Source organism: Saimiri boliviensis, chromosome 10, assembly GCF_048565385.1.
Source record: "Saimiri boliviensis isolate mSaiBol1 chromosome 10, mSaiBol1.pri, whole genome shotgun sequence".
Classification (NCBI taxonomy): Eukaryota; Metazoa; Chordata; class Mammalia; order Primates; family Cebidae; genus Saimiri; species Saimiri boliviensis.
In genome coordinates, this window is record NC_133458.1 from 6,345,825 (window position 1) to 6,363,317 (window position 17,493).

Consider the following 17,493-nt stretch of genomic DNA (forward strand, 5'->3'; position numbering starts at 1 on the left):
GATTTTCTGGAACGTGTAAAGCAAAGGGTCTTTGCACTCACAGTTAACTGGCAGAGCCAGAGTACAATGATAAACATAAAACAATTTTAAATAATCCAAAAAGATAACAAATCCTTGTTTCATTTAAAATGTTTTGCTTTGCATTCAAATAATACTCATGCTTTTACTGTGCATTTGTTTGGCATATTTTTGAACTACAGTTTTGTTTGTTTGTTTGGAGACAGAGTCTCACTCTGTCACCCAGGCTGGAGTACACTGTCATGATCTCCACTCACTGCAGCCTTCACCTCCTGGGTTCAAGCAATTCTCCTGCCTCAGCCTCCTGAGTAGCTTGGATTACAGGCGCACCCCCATCATGCCGGCTAATTTGTGTTTTTTTTAGTAGAAATGGGCTTTCACCATGTTGGCCAGGCTAGTCTTGAACTCCTAACCTCAAGTGATCCACCTGCCACAGCCTTCCAAAGTGGTGGGATTACAGGCATGAGCCACCACATCTGGCCCCTTTTATGAACTTTTTTGAATTTTTTTTATCCCTTTACTTTCTGAGTGACTAACTTATGTGTACAGTTTTAGTTCAGTACAGAAAGCAGACTTAGCTGAGTCCAGGCCAGATGAGGTCGTCTCATGTGCAACAAACAGTCCTATCCTTGCTTAACTTCTGTACTATTCCTCATTGTTGCCTGTTCCCTTTCACTCCACCATCTATTTTATTTTATTGCTTTTCTTCCCTCAATTTGTACATTTCAAAGGAATACAAAGCCTGTTTTTAGCATAATAGCCTTCTCAATTTACCAATTTCAAAAAATAAAACAGTATTCCTTAACTACATATTCTGAAAGATAGAACAGTTAGCACAAAGGTATCTCCTGCTCCCACTCCCCATCCCCAGCCCAATCCTAACCTAATCCCCCAGGATGTTGTTGACTTTCAGGAAATGTTGCTATGGCGTGTTATCGTTATGCTGACATTTTTAAGGTTGAGTCAGTATTTATTCAATTTTTTTGGCCTTCTGGCTTATTTCTTCAAGGAAGATTATTCAAATATTCAAGCTGGTATCTTTATACTTCAAACTCTCCATTTGTGGAGTCCTCACTGACTCATCTTTCAGTTGGTTGAGTTATATCTGCAAATAGATTTTTAGAGAGGTTTATGAATGCCATTAATTCCTGAGCTTTTGCGCATTTGTAAATGTCATATTATGCTGAATTTTAATGACATTTCAATCTAATCATATTGTCTCCTTCTTGCCCTAACTCCCCTACTTTTGATTTTTCTTTTGTCAGTCTTGTTTTGTTACCCAGGCTGGAGAGCAGTGGCACAATCATAGCTCACTGTAACCTCAAACTCCTAGATTTACACCATCCTCCCACCTCAGCCTCCCAGGTTACTGAGACTACAGGCATGCATCACCATACCTGGCTGCTTTTTTTTGGGTAGGGGAAGGGGTAGAAACAGGGTCTTGCTATGTTCCCCAGACTCAAACAATCCTCCTGCCTTGGCCTCCCAAAGTGCTGGGATTACAGGCATGAGCCACTGTGCCCAGTCTCCCTACATTCTTAAGCATTGCTTCATCATCTTTTGGCACATTACACTGCTGAACACCCCAAAACTAAGGTGATTTTATTTTTTCCATTATAGGTGGCCTGGATGCTTTTCTCCTGCTTAAATATGTATAGGATTCTTTTATCATTCAGGTTTTATAAATTCACCAGGATATGCTTCCATTTTAATGACTCAGTGAATTTCTTCCAGTTCACAGTGAGTCCTTATATTAATATTACATGATCTTTCATTATACTCCAGGAAAACTTTGTCTTTTACTTATTAATGTTACATCTGTTCCACACACTCTGTTCTCTTCTTCAGGAACACTAGGTCTGACTACAGCAGATTCCTTCTGGACTGTCTCCCACAGCTTCCAATCACCATTACCTCTTTGTTCTTCCCTACCGTAGTCTATGTAGTTTCAGGAAGTTGATCCTCCATGTCAGAGATTTCAGAAGCACTGGTACTACACCAACATGCTTTTCATTCCTGAAATGATCCGTTTTCTATTTCTTTCCTTATGGATGTCAGCCAACCTTCATGTCCTCCTTTTAGCTTTCTTTAATCTTTTAAAATTACTTCTTTGCTCTTTTGTTTTATTGAGCCCATATTGTCTAAACTTAAGAGTAAACTTGTTTTATCTAAAATACCATTCTAGCCAGGCACAATGGCTCACACCTGTAATCCCAGCACTTTGGGAGGCTGAGATGGGTGGATCACCTGAGATCAGGGGTTCAAGACCAGCCTGGCCAACATGGTAAAACGCTGTCTCTACTAAAAATACAAAAATTAGCCGGGCATGGTAGCGGGCACCTATAATCCTACCTACTCAGAAGGCTGAGACAGAAGAATGGCTTGAGCCCGGGAGGCAGAGGTTGCAGTAAGCCGAGATTGAGCCTGGGCAACAGGGCAAGACTCTGTCTCAAAAAATAAAAATAAAATAAAACTCCATTCTAATTACTGAAATACTCTTTCCAAAGTATCCTTTTTCATCTATCTTTACTTGTTATGTTTCTTTCCTTATTTTCTGTGCGTAAGTCCCATGATGGGTCCTTTCTGCTTCACACTCAGCTTTGAATGGGAGCACATCTCCCTGGACCTGCTTGATCAACAACAACAACTTTTCCCCCTGCTTACAGTGATACTGAATACACTGTCTTGAAATCGCTGTGTAGTCCTTTGGTTGTTTAGAAGAATAATTCGCTGAACAGTGAGCAATCAGAGCCTGAATTTGGGTATACTTTCTCACTAATTCTACTAAATCCTTTGTTCTGAAGATATATCTAATTCCAAAGTTCATTGTGGAGGACAGGTGGGTTTAAGGGGAAACGCCTTATCTTACATATTAGCAATTTCTGATCAGATTTCTGGTCAGATTCCTGATCACATTCCTGGTCATCCTCACAGGTTTTCTCCTTTAGTGGCCCAAAGTCAAAGACCATAATGACACTGTTACTACATGATCCCTCTTTCAGCCCAGCATGCCCTGCTATATTTTAGGATGGAAAGGGGCTGCGGCAAGAAAACGCTTCTTTGGCAACGATCTATTCATCAATCAGCTCCTAGCTCTGCCGTAAGGACTTTGAGTGGTACCTTCAGAAACTTATGCTTAGATGCCTGCAACCAACCAGAGATGGGCAGGAATGCCACATCTCAGTATCCTCCTGCAAATGGATCCACACTTCACTGTAAATTTCATAAAATGTGATATGAATTTTAGCTGTTTTCTTCTCCATTTTTGGCTAGTTTTGTTCATTTTAAGGAGGTTCCAGGAAGTAGTGCTACGTGAGTATGTATTTATAGCACCATATGTCCAATAAACTATTAAAGAATCTTTTAGTGTGAAAAGGATATAAGACATATGGTAAAATCAATGCTACAGAGAACTTTTCCTAAATGAAGCTTTTATGGCAGTTCTAAGGGAAAAAGTATAGTAATTTATGGCTCTGTCCTCTGTCAATACACACAACATGAAAAGAATGCACATAAAGTATAATAAACTTGTTGATTGCTAATAATTTTTATTTATTAGAAGTAAAGGCTTTTTTTTTTTTTTTTTCCAAATCAGATGCTAGAAGGGAGAAAGGAAGACAGGAAAAAGAAATGCAAGCTAATTTCATGATTACTCATAGTTGGGAGCCAACAGAAAACAGCCACAAATAAAAGGACTATATATAAGGATAACCAGTAGACAAAAATACAGTCTGCCCTAAAGTCTACCAAAAAAGACATAAATCAAATAAAACTGACTACCTGGCAAAAGATTATGTTTAAATATATATGTCAATATTGCAAAACTGAGGCCAAATATAACAATTATATTAATACATACAAATATGCTTAACTCACCTATCTATGATTATAAATGAGCTTAAGTCACCCAATAAAAGCCAACATTTTCAAACTGACTAAAAAGCAAAATCAAACAATATTTTGGGTATACACAATTCAGAAAGGATAATAAAAGGATGAACAAATATATATATTTATCTGATATATATATATATATCAGATAAACACAATGAGAAGCAAGCAGGGATCACACACCTTGATATCTGACAAAGCAGATCTCAGCTGAGAAAACAATTAGAAAGCTACTTGATATGCTAAATCAACAACACTAGGGAAGAGACAAGTTATAACCAATAGTTGGATAACCAATATGGCAGCAACAGAACCCATGAAAAATGCAAGGAGACCTTAATAGGACGCTAATAACAGGAGACTTTAATATACCATTCCTAGTCCAAGACAGACTAGGTAGACAAAAAAAAAATTTTTTTAATGGAACCCCTAAATATCATTAATAAGGTAGTTCACATAGATATATTAAACTTTGAACTTACGAAGATTGTATCTCCTAGCCAGGCGTGGTGGCTCATGCCTGTAATCCCAGAACTTTGGAAGGCCAAGGCAGGTGGATCACTTGAGGTAAGGAGTTCAAGACCAGCCTGGCCAACATGGTGAAACCCCATCTCTACTAAAAACCCAAAAATTAGCCACACATGACATTGGACACCTGTAATCCCAGCTACTAGGGAGGCTGAGGCATGAGAATCACTTGAACCCAGGCGGCAGAGTTTGCAGTGAGCTGAGATTGCACCACTGCACTCCAGCCTGGGTGACAAGAGTGAAACTCCACCTCAAAAAAAAACAAATAAATAAAGATTCTATCTTCTTTCTAAGAATACAAAGAGGCCAGGCGCAATAGCTCAAGCCTGTAATCCCAGCACTTTGGGAGGCCAAGGCAGGTGGATCACCTGAGGTCAGGAGTTTGAGACCAGCCTGGCCAACATGGTGAAACCCCTACTAAATACACAAAAATCAGCTGGGTGTGGTGGCAAGCACCTGTAATCGCAGCTACTTAGGAGGCTGAGGCAGGAGAATCGCTTGAACACAGGAGGCGGAGGTTGTAGTTAGCCAAGATCACGCTACTGCACTCCAGCCTGGGCAACAAGAGCAAAACTCCATCTCAAAAAACAAACAAACAAAGAACATTCACAAACCCTCTTAGACCATAATAAATGGGGGGAAAAAAAAAAAAAAGGAAAGAAAGAAACCCACACCAGAACTATCCCACGAAAATCAGGGATAAAACAATAATGTTCACTAACCCACTCTGATTTAAATTAACATTGTTTTGGAGGTACTGGCCCCTGCACTGTGTCAATATAAAGCAGAGTCCCTAAAATGGAAAGGAAGAGGAAAAACAATCTCTATTTGCCAATGACAGATTTTTGTTTTTGTTTTTGTTTTTGAGACAGAGTCTGGCTCTATTGCCCAGGCTGGACTACAGTGGCTAGATCTTGGCTCACTGCAACCTCTGCCTCCAGTTTCAAATGATTCTCCTGCCTCAGCCTCCCAAGTAGCTGGGATTACAGGTGTGTGTGTCACCACGCCCAGATAATGTTTTTGTATTTTTAGAAGAGACAGGGTTTTGCCATGTTGGCCAAGCTGATCTCAAATTCCTGGCTTCAAGTGATCTGCCCACCTCGGCCTCCCAAAGTGCTTGGGGTTACAAGTATAAGCCACTGCGCCAGGCCCCAGGACAAGTTTTTATATCTGAAAATCCCTATAGATCAAGAGAAAAATTCATACAAATAACGTGAGCATTCTATAAAGCAGAAGGTTATAAAATGAGTAACTACCATGAAAAACCAGCATGTAGTCTAGGAATGAAAAACCTAACAGTCTTCATATATTCAAGAACAACAGAAGATAAAATGAAAGAGAAGGCACCATTTATGATAGCAAAAAAAAAAAAAATCAAATACATAGATATAAATAAAGTTAACAAGAAATCTACCTACAGAAACACCACAATATTACGTACTAAAAGACACAACATAGACTTGAACGAATGGAGAGATGAAGCATGTTCTTTGATGGAAAGACTCAGTATCATAAAGAAGATGATAGTCATTAAACTAACTTTTAAGTTTAATACAATGCCAGTAAAAATGCCATCAGGCTTTCTCCCCCAGAACTTGAGAAGCTGATTATAAAGACCACTTGGAGGAACAACCAGCAAGAATATATGGGATAGCCCTAAAAAAGAATTAGATGGGTAGGGGAAGCCAGCATCATTAAAAATGAAATCATTCTAAATAGTCTAATTAAAACTGTGTAGTGCGCTATTATGAACAGACCAATAGACTAACACAACACATTACAAAATCCATCCAGAAATAAACACGATTGCATAGACAAATGTAGCACATGAAAAAGGCAGCATCTCCAGTCACTGGGTTTTTTCCATAATATGTTGATAAACAGGAGAGCCATAGCCACATATGCACAAAAACTGATTCAACTGGGTTCTTTCTTCATACCTTATCTCAGAATAATTTCCAAATGAATTAGAGATTTAAATTTAAAAAATGAAACCATTAAAAAAAAACTACCAGTCAGGCACAGTGGCTCACATCTGTAATCCCAGAACTTTGAGAAGCCAAGGCAGGGGGATCACCCAAGGTCAGGAGTTCGAGATCAGCCTGACCAACATGGTGAAACCACGTTTCTACTAAAAATACAAAAATTACTGCAATGTGGTGGCATGTACCCATAGTCCCAACTACTAGGGAGGCTGAGGCAAGAGAACTGCTTGAACCTGGGAGGTGGAGGTTCCAGTGAGTGGAGATTGCACCACTGCACTCTAGCATGGGCAACAGAATGAGACCCTGGCTCAAAAAAAAAAAAAAAAAGAACAGAAACCACCATGTAACCTGGAAATAAAAAAAAAACCTTTCTTAACTATGACTCAAAATCTAGAAACAATAAAGATGGATAAATCCAACTGTCTAAAGAAAACAAACTCTACATGGTAAAAGACAAATGATAAATAGGCGAAATATACTTGTAACGTATACCGAGGGTTAATATTCTCCATGTGCAAAAGAGTTAATGGACCTGAGACTGCTGTCCCTTAGAAAGTCCTGCTTAGAGGAATGGCCTTTAGCTGGCATCTAGGATCTTGGAGTTTGGGGGTTCCCACCATTCCCTAAATGCTAACAGTTCACTGTCCCTAGAGTGGCAAACAACGTGGTTTATGCCAATGCCTTGCTTTCCTTCTGGGACACGGAGAGACACTGTCTCTGATTGGCACGTGCTATGCACAGGCTGCCTGCATGACAAGCCCCCAGTGAAAACCTTGGACAGTGAGTCTCTGAGGAGCTTCCCTGGTGCAGAGCATTGCACAAGAGGTGTCACAACCTGATGCTGGAGGAATTATGTGCAACTTGGGTGCCTGCACTGGGAGAGGACTCAGGGAGCTTGCCTCGGTTTCCTCCAAGCTCCACCCCATGTCTTTTCCCTTGGCTGTTTTTGCTTTGTACATTTTCACTGTAGTCCTGTCATTCCTCCTAGGAAATCACTGTAACTGGGAGTGGTCTGCAAAACCCCAACAGACCCTAATATATGAAGAACTTCTAAAAAAAAAAGAAGCAAAAGACCAAACCCTAGAGAAAAGTTAGAGAAATGAAGAGACAGAAAAAAATAAATGCAAGGATTCTTACCATAATCGTGAAAGTGGATTGTTAAAACATGAAGTTCAGCCCTCTCTCATGCTCTCTCACCCGCTCTTGCCCATCCATCTGCCACCATGAGATGACACAGCACGTAGGGCCTCATTAGATGCTGGCACCATGCCCTAAGACTCCCCAGCCTCCAGAACTGTGAACCAAATAAACTTTTTTTTTCTTTAAGGTGTGCACTTTTACTGAACTGGTCTCAAGTCAGTATACAGGTATGCCCTGGCTCCTCCCTACCTTCACCCACTTCCAGGGAAACCAAAAGCCTTCATACATCTCAAGCCAGGGACAAAAATGGGAACCATGATGGCTGATCATTCACTAAAAAAAAAAAAAAAAAAAAAAAATTATCTTAAAAATATTTTTGGGGAGTGGGGGAAGAAAAAAAAAGAAAAAAATTAAAAATACATTTTTTTAAAAAAAAGCATTAAGGAGATTTTTTCAAATTCTGCATTATATAATTTACATGAAAGCAATGCTGTCACCTCTGCTTTGTGGACTTGGGAGAGAACTGGGCCATTCTCCTGAGAGAGAAGTAGGGTGGCTTTTGGGAGGGCAAGGGACTTCCTGTAACAATGAACCTCACAATATCTGGAATGACTATTAAAAAAAAAAAAAAAGGCCAGGCACGATGGCTTTCACATGTAATCCCAGCACTTTGGGAAGCCGAGACGGGTGGGTCACCTGAGGACAGGATTTCAAGACCAGCCTGACCAACATGGAGAAAATCCACCTCTACTAAAAATACAAAATTAGCCAGGCATGGTAGCTCAGGTGGCGCATGCCTGTAATCCCAACTACTGGGGAGGCTGAGGCAGGAGAATCGATTGAGCTGAAATCACACCACTGCAGTACAGCCTGGGCAACAGAGCGAGACTCCATCTCAAAAAATAAATAAATAAATAATAAAGATCATAGGAGCCAGCCTGAATGAGTGTCACTTGGCCAAATCTAGGACAATTTAAGCATCAAAACAAATCGTGGCAATAACAGCTGAGATCTCGCCATTGCACTCCAGCCAGGCAACAAGAGCAAAACTCCATCTGAAGGGGGCGGGGAGGGGAAATGGGGTCAGGGTAAGACTCTGTCTCAAAATAAAAATAAAGAAGTTAAATCAAACAAATACCAATGTACAATCAAAGTCCTCAGCCATTCTGTAGAACTTTGGGGGATGCTCGCTCCAATGAACTACTGTCACCTTCACTATTCCACTTGTAATCTCAGCACTCTGAGAGGCCGAGGTGGGAGGATCACCTGAGGTCAGCAGTTCGAGACCAGCCTGGCCAACATGGTGAAACCCCGTCTCTACAAAAATACAAAAGTTAGCCAGGCGTGGTGGCTCATACCTGTAATCCCAGCTACTGGGGAATGAGGGGAGGCAGGGACTGAGACGGGAGAATCACTTGAACCTGGGAGGCAGAGGCTGCAGCACGCTAAGATCACACCACTGCACTCCAGGCTGGGCAAGTGGGCAAGACTCCATCTCAAAAGACAATAATAATAATAAAATAAATTATCTAGTGTGTGGTATTCTGGTAAAGCAACAGAAAACAGAAATACTAAGTTATCATTTCTTCTACACTGGTAAATTTACAAAATGGCAATAGGTTCTATTGGTGAGTCTGTAAGACAGAAGTATCCTCACACATTACTGGTGAGAATGCACACTAACAAGTGGAATTTGACATTGCCTAGCAAAATTACATATGCATTTGTCCTCTAACCCAGAAATCCCATTTCTAAAAATCTAACCCACAGATACTCAGGCAAAAAATACAAACAGATATCCTTGCATTCTCTTGATAACAGCGGAATGCTCAAAAAATGAAGACATGTCTAAAGAACATGGAAGGCCAGGTGCAGTGGCTCATGTCTATAATCTCAGCACTTTAGGAGGCCAAGGTGGGTGGATCACCTGAGGTCAGGAGGTCAAGACCAGCCTAGCCAACATGGCGAAACCCCATCTCTACTAAAAATACAAAAAAAACAGCCGCTCTTCCGGTCTTAGGCACTTCGGGAAGCTCAGCTTAGGTGCAGACATGGCCAAGTCCAAGAACCACACCACACACAACCAGTCCCAAAAACGGCACAGAAATGGTATCAAGAAACCCCGATCACAAAGATACGAATCTCTTGAGGGGGTGGACCCCAAGTTCCCGAGGAACATGCGCTTTGCCAAGAAGCACAGCAGGAAGGGCCTAAAGAAGACACAGGCCAGCAAGGCCAAGGCCATGCGTGCACGTGCCGAGGCCGTCACGGCCCTCGGAAAGCCAAAGGAGGTTAAGCCCAAGATCCCAAAGGGGGGTGTCAGCCAAAAGCTCGATCGACTTGCCTACATTGCCCACCCCAAGCTTGGGAAGCGTGCTGGTGCTCGCATTGCCAAGGGGCTCAGGCTCTGCCGGCCAAAGGCCAAGGCCAAGGCCAAGGATCAAAACAAGGCCCAGGCTGCACCTCCAGCTTCAGTTCCAGCTCAGTCTCCCAAAGGTGCCCAGGCCCCTACAAAGGCTTCAGAGTAGATATCTCTGCCAATGTGAGCACAGAAGGACTGGTGCGACCCCCCAGGGGCTGCCATCTGCATGGGGCTGGGGTCCCCCTGTGCTATTTGTACAAATAAACCTGAGGGAGGATTTGTTAAAAAAAAAAAAAAAAAAACAGCCAGGTATGGCGGTATGCCCCTGTAAGCTACTCAGGAAGCTGAGGCAGGAAAATTCACTTGAACCTGGAAGGCAGAGGTTGCAGTGAGCCAAGATCACACCACTGCACTACAGCCTGTGCAACAGAATAAGACTCATCTCAAAAAATAAACAAAAAATAAAGAACATGGAAGCCAGCCTGAATAAGCTTCACATGGCCAAATCTGGGACAATTAAAGCATCAAAACAAATCGTGGCGATAACAGATAATAACCCACTGACAACAATACGGATGGCATAATGGATAACTCTGAACAGAACGCCAACTCACACAGACAATAAACAAACAAATGAGGGCTAGGAAAAGCTCTCCCTTAAGATAGAATGTTAACTAATAAATGGAGACAGAATACTAGAGTTTAAAAATCACCCATTTTGCAACCATCGGCATAATAAGCAATTCAGGCAAGAATCACCAACGGGCCAGGCACAGTGGCTCACACCTGTAATTACAGCACTTTGGGAGACCAAGGTGGGTGGTTCATGAGGTCAGGAGATTGAGACCATCCTGCCTAAGATGGTGAAACCCCGTACCTACTAAAAATACAAAAAAATAGCCAGGCATGGTGGTATGCGCCTGTAGTCCAGCTACTTGGGAGGCTGAGGCAGGAGAATCGCTTGAACTCAGGAGGTGGAGGTTGCAGTGAGCCGAAATCATGCCACTGCACTCCAGCCTTGGCAACAGAGTCAAAAAAAAAGAATAGAGTATGTATATAAACTATTTCCCCACAAATGGGAGAATTAATTACAAAGGAAAACAGTAACTGAACAGTGAAGAAACCTTATTAATTACAAAGTAAAACAGTAACTGAACAGTGAAGAAACTTCGTGGACATCGAAATGATCCAAGTGAGTGAGGCGAGTCCCTATCCTTTGCCTTTTGATGGGATGCACTAAGAAGGATCAAGAGGACTTCTTTGGTAGTCCTGACAAATACGCATATCCTGTATCTATCACAGGGAAACACCAGGTAACAACTGGCTGTCAAAAATGTCAACATCTTGAAAGACAAAAGAAAAGGTTAAGGAATTATTCCAGATTAGATGAGATTTAAAAGACACAATAAACACAAGATACATGTGATGCTCAATGGGAGAGGTCTTTTATGGGTGACATTCCATAAAAGACATAAATGGGACTATTCACATGACTCTGTAATGTATATAGGATATTACTGTATATATGTTAACATATATGTTATATATACATGTTATATATACATATGTTATATACACATATATTTTTATATATAACATATATGTTAACATATATACAGTAGTATCCTATATACTGATTTTGATGATTGTTATGTGATTCTAGAAGAGAAAATGCGTCCTCAGAAAGTACACTTTGAAGTATTTCGGTATAAAAGGATATGATGTCTGCAACTTACTGTCAAACAGTTCAGGCAAGTAATAACACGTATGGACATACAGAGAGTGACAAAGCAAATGTTAACAGTTGGTAAAACTGGAAGAAGAGTACATAGTAGTTTTTTGTTCTCTTCCAGCTTTCAGTAGATTTGAAATTATTTCAAAATAAGTTGAAAAATGCAAAAGACTTCATTTAAAAAGTCTGGCTCAGAGAAGTGAGACTGGAGTTGTGAAATACTCTCTCAAAACTCACAGCCTAGTCATCCCTTTAAATAGACGAAGCTTTATTTTTGGATCCAGCAGATCCTTCTGTCCATATTATCCTGGCCCCCAGCACACCAGTGCTCAGTTTGTTCCAGGGTTTACCAGAGGAGAATTCAAAGATACTGGGGTGAAATTTATTTGTAAAAAATACTGTTCATCATGCTGTCCAATAAATCATTAGTGCCCAAGATGATTAATGTTTCTTTTACAATTCGGTACTGCAAAAAAGGCTTTTTTCACCCAAGAAACAGGTATTTCTCTTGATTTCTGATGACAGGAATTACATAACTGTGATGCTGTCAGAAAGACTAAGGTCAAATGTAGGGTGACTTTACAGGTTCGTTCTTTTCCTTTGGCTTATTTTTATCTGAATTTTACCACTTTTTGTCCTATTTGGAGGCAAAACTCAATCCAAAAATCATTTTAGCTCTCTGGGAAACATAAGAACTATTGATGTGCTCAAGCTGGTAACCTCGGGCTCTTTCAGGCTCCTTCTGGGCATACACTGGATATGGGGAATTCATGAGGATTCCCTGCCACTGTTTCTAAGTCTTAACACCAACGTCTGAAGCACAACTTTGGGCCACAAAATAAATGATCTATAGACGCTGACTCTCCAAGTTAGCCAAGTAACATCAATCACTTACCTCAAAAGGTCAAAACTGAGCACCACATTTTGGGTATTTATAGCAAGAATGATGAGTAACGTCCATGATTTAACTAATATTAAAAGAATGACAACTATGTGAGCATTATTTTATTTCTTCTACCAAGAAATCCTTTATATTTCCACGCTCTGCAAGACCAATAATACAAAGCAAAAATCTCATATGCAAATGTGGAAATGAAAAATATTTTCACATGCTGGTCTCACCCTTGACAAAACCAGATCTGAGGAGACATGGGGTGAACCCATGGGGGGAGGGCATGAGTTAAGGGAGCCAATAACTGGGAGAGGGAAGTTGTATTAACAACGCTGATTGTGGCTTGTGTTTTAGGTTAGAAAAGCACGTTCTAAAATAAAGAGCTATAGAGCTTGACACGATGCGATTTTAAAAAGAATTCACACAAGCAAACAGGCAGATTTTTCCCAGCCTGCATCCAATTCTGGTCGCTTCAGCAGCAAAAGGAAAGAACTATCAGTAGGAGATGGACTGTAGCAAATTAAAGAAAGCACCCCCACAAGGTTGTCAAGGAAACCAAACCAAGTGGATTTTTCTGTAGAAAAGAATCAAGGGTAAGGTGAACAAGCCATGGAACATTTTGTGGCAAAAACGATTAAAATCCCTTCTCGGAAAAAAAAAAAAAAAAAAATCTGTAAGAGACCAAATTTACTTCCAGGCTATTTCACTAAGCACTACATCCAAAATGCAAGCAGGCAAGCTTGTATTCCCAAACTGCCAGCTAAATGGATTCAGCCATCACCTTACTACAACCAGCTAACTTGTGCCACTGATATTTCAGGCCATTTCCTAAGGTCTCTCTTTAACATCTTCACGGCATCGAAAGAGGTCACGTTCAAAAAGTTAAAAACAAAAACCTCTACCCCAATTCCACAAACATGCTTTCCCAAATTTAGGGTGTTTTTTTCAAAATGGAGTCTTTTTAAACACATCATTTTTAAGCGAAAAGGCAAATCTATGCAAACCAAAGCGACAGCTTGTTCGGAGGGTGCCATTTCATACTGGAAAAGAGCAGAGAGGGCAGTAAGAAAGGTGTCAAGTTGGGAGATCGATGCGATTCTCTCCACAAGCAGGTGGTAAAGAACCAGCAGCCAGGGGGGAATGACACGCACACGCGGGCACAGAACCAGGGCCAGCGCTGAGCACGCCGGAGGGCAGGGACACCGTTCGCAGCAGGTGAGTGACGTGAAAGGATCTGCAGCGTGCGCCTCGCGCTGGCGACTATTCCCAGGGGGTCCCGCGCTCCCCGTGCCCCTCAGGGTGGCCACCACGGCGGCGGCCGGAGCCGGGCTGCGGATCCAGGGGCCCGGGCACGCGGGGGGGAGGCGAGGAGCGCCGGGCTCCCTCAGAGTGGGCACCGCGTCCCTCCCCTCCGTGCTTCTCCTCTCGTGGCCCTTCCCGGCGGAGAACAAGGGGTTTTACGACGTCAAGGCAAGGCTAGGACGGAAGCCGCGGCCGGCGCCCCACCTGCCCGGGTGGTCGCGGGACTCAAGCCCGGGGCGACAACGCAGGTCGACCTCCAGGTGAGGTGGACGCCGGGAGCCGGGAGCGGGGCCGCGGAGGAGCGGGGGTGGGCGCCGAGCGGCTCTTACCCGGTGCCACAGTCCACCACGCAGGGAGGCAGGGAGCCCGCCATGCTCGGGACGCGCGGCGCTCGGCCCCGCCGGCCGCCCGAGAGCGCCCAGCCGCTGTCCGCTCGGCCGCCCGCTCGCCCCGCGCGCCGCGTCTCCCGCGAGCCTCCGCAGCGCCGCCGCCAGGAGCCCGGATGTTCGGCGGCCAGCCCGTGACGTCACGCCCCGGTCGGCCAATCAGGACGCGCAAAGGCCCCGCCCACACCCTCCCCGGCGCGCCATCTTTAGTGCTGGCAGCTAGGCTTCTTGGCCCCACACGTCCATCCTTGCTGCTGGAGATACTGGGATTTATTTTTAACTGACTTACATGAACGTAACCCCATTTCTGATGCTTGGCGCCTTTCTCATCCTTTAAGTCTTGACTCGAATGTCACCTTGCAGGGAAGTTGTTCCTGATCACGCTGACTAGGTTCCCTACCGGTACTTTATCCTCTGTCTCAACAATCTGTTGGTTTCATTCCTATCCCTTAAAGCAAAGTGTTTATATTTTTATATTTATGTATTTGTAGTCTGTCTCCCCTCCTAAACTATAAAATCTTGTAGGATAGGGCTTGAGTCTGTCCCTGCCTCCCTGCGTGGCGGACTGTGGCACTGGGTAAGAGCAGCAGCTGCTTAGCATGGTATTTGGTGTATATGTGGAAGTGCTCAAATGTTTGTGGAATGACTAACCTTCCCCATATAGAAAAAAAATTAGTTGGAATTATTATACTTAACACTGCCTAAATTTTTCTAAGAAGAAAATCTGCAAAACAAATGCTTGGCCAGCCTTAAGGAATGAATGACCTTAGACTGAGTAAACCACATGAAGAACACTCCTGGAAAATGTTTTCAAGTATCAAAGATGGAATAATCGCCCAAAAGTTCTTACTGAAACCAAAGAAGGCAAAAGCCGCCTACTCTATTATAAAGGTACTAAGAGTCTCACTTGCCCCTTGCTTCCTGCTTCCTGCTCGATTGTAAATTCTTGGTACTAATTTTTTAGGGGCTTTCTGGAAACATGTTGGCTTTACAGGTACTTAAAACATTGTGTTTTTTCCCTAGAAGTAATAGACCACTTGACCACTCACCGCAACCTCCGCCTCCTGGGTTCAGGCAATTCTCCTGCCTCAGCCTCCTGAGTAGCTGAGATTACAGGCACGCGCCACCATACCCAGCTGACATTTTGTATTTTTAGTAGAGACGGGGTTTCACCGTGTTGACCAGGATGGTCTCGATCTCTTGACCTTGTGATCCACCCGCCTCGGCCTCCCAAAGTGCTGGGATTACAGGCAAGAGCCACCGCGCCTGGCCCCATTTCTTTTTTTTAACTGGTAAGTACCCATTAAGGCCCAGACCTAAAGAATGTTCAGGAGAATTGAAAAGAGAAGTAAATGGGAGGAAAATAAAAATAAATGTACAAGAATCCCAGTTTAGGAGCCCGAGGCCAGGGTCAAAGATTATCTGGCTTGCTTTGTGTTTTGCCAAAGCCTTGCCTAGCTCCCTTTTCTTTTTATTTTCTTTTTGTTTCTTAGAGACAGCATCTCACTACGTTGCCCAGGCTGGATGGCTGCAACTATTCACAGGCACAATCCCAATAGTGATCAGCATGAGAGTTTTGATCTGCTCCGTCTCTGACCTGGGCCAGTTCACCCTTCCTTAGGCAACCTGGTGTTTCCCTGCTCCTTGGGAGGGTACCATATTGATGCCAAACAGTGCAGATTCGTCAGTCTGGGTGGCACAGAACTCTTGGGTTCAAGGGATCCTTCCACCTCAGCCTCCCAAGCACTGGGACTACAAGCAAGTGCCACTGCTCCCAGCCCAGCTCCCATTTTTTCGTGGCCCTAGCCTAAATATAGATCAATTCTAAATTACAGACTGTTGACACTGCCATGTCTTTTTATTTTATTCCCTTAACAGACATATATCAAGTGCCTACTGTGAGTCAGGCTTTGTATTAGACTGAGCATGTGACAGTAGAGAGGACGTTCAGAATATCTGCCCTCAAGAGTCTAGTGGAGACAGCAACAGTAAACAGGCAATTACAATACAGTGTAGTAAATGCTAAGACAGGGCAAGTCCAAGGTGCCCAGAAAGCCATTAGAGGGGCGGGCTTGGGAATCAGTAGAGACTTCTCAAGGCAATGGTATTGAAGCTGAAACCTAGAGGGTGGGCAGAGAGTAGCTAGGTGGAGGAGACTGTAGCGAGGGGAAAGTGTTTCTGGGATGGATAACATGTACAAAGCCCAGTAAGACCACAGGGCTTGTGTGGGACCCAGCTATTTCACCAGGTAAGAAGCCTTTAAAGGAATTTGGGACTGGCTAGTAATAAAGGGTGTGCATTTTCAGAAAGCATCTTCTCCGCATAGGACTTATTGGGATCGATGGCCATGGTCAGCAGCTGGTAGAAGACAAAAGATTTCCTGACCTCAGTGATTTCCTGTAGACACCACTAACCCTTGATGTATTAAAGATGTTTTGTAGGCAGGTAACAGAAAACCTAACTGAAAGTGGTACAAGAAAAGAGCCAACGTATTATCTCACACAATAGCAAATCCGGTGACTCCAGGATAATTTGACGGCTCAATGGCATCATCATGATCCTGTACATTCAGTTCTACCAGGGCCCTGCATGTTGGCGTTTGTCCTCAGCCTTGTCCCCTTGCAGTTTTGAGATGGCTGCAGCCACTCCATGCACCAAAATCATAATGGACAAAAACAGTGGAAGAAATGCCCCATCGTGATGCCCTTTCTAAAAGGGAGTGGAAGGAAATGTTTCCAAAAGTTCCCAGCTGCTTCTCTTCTTGTGTCATTAACCAGCTCTTTTTTTATTCTTTTTCTGGGGTGGCCATGAAAAAATAGCATGGCCTCAACAAGAGATATGTATGCTCTCACAGTTCTGGAGGCCAGAAGGCCAAATCCAGGTGTTGGCAAAGACATGCTCTCTCTGAAGACTCTAGGGGAGGCTCTGTTCCATAGCTTTCTCCCGACTTCTGACGGCTGCTGGCGACCCTTGGCATTCCTTGGCTTGTGGGTGCAGCACTCCAGTCTCTGCCTCCATGATCACGTAGCATTGTCCCTGTGTCTGCATCTTCACATGGCATTTTCCTCTTCTTATGAGGACACCAGTCATGTTGGATTAGGGCCCACTCTAATGACCTCATCTCAACTTAATTACACTTGCAAATATCCTGTTTCCAAATATCACATTCACTGGTGCTAAAGGTTAGGATTTCAGCATGTTTTTGTAGGAGAGACAATTCAACTCAATTCCAACCTATGCCAAAAGCAGTCACTGAA

At 43.1% G+C, this 17,493-nt stretch overlaps 1 protein-coding gene and 1 pseudogene across 5 annotated transcripts in view; one reads left to right on the top strand and one right to left on the bottom strand.

Annotated features, from left to right (window-relative positions):
• Positions 1-14,257, bottom strand: part of ACTR3B (actin related protein 3B) — a 103,940-nt gene extending 89,683 nt beyond the window's left edge. For 3 of the 5 annotated variants that reach the window (XM_074378866.1, XM_074378870.1, XM_039472908.2), the window contains exon 1: positions 14,180-14,257. In XM_074378866.1, the coding sequence (XP_074234967.1) occupies positions 14,180-14,223 (44 nt within the window). In that variant the 5' untranslated portion in view covers positions 14,224-14,257. The remainder of the gene's footprint in view (positions 1-14,179) is intronic. The other 2 variants (XM_074378872.1, XM_074378869.1) reach the window with 2 other exon arrangements.
• LOC101044846 (large ribosomal subunit protein eL29 pseudogene) lies at positions 9,582-10,213 on the top strand (annotated as a pseudogene).
• Positions 14,258-17,493: the final 3,236 nt, after the last annotated feature.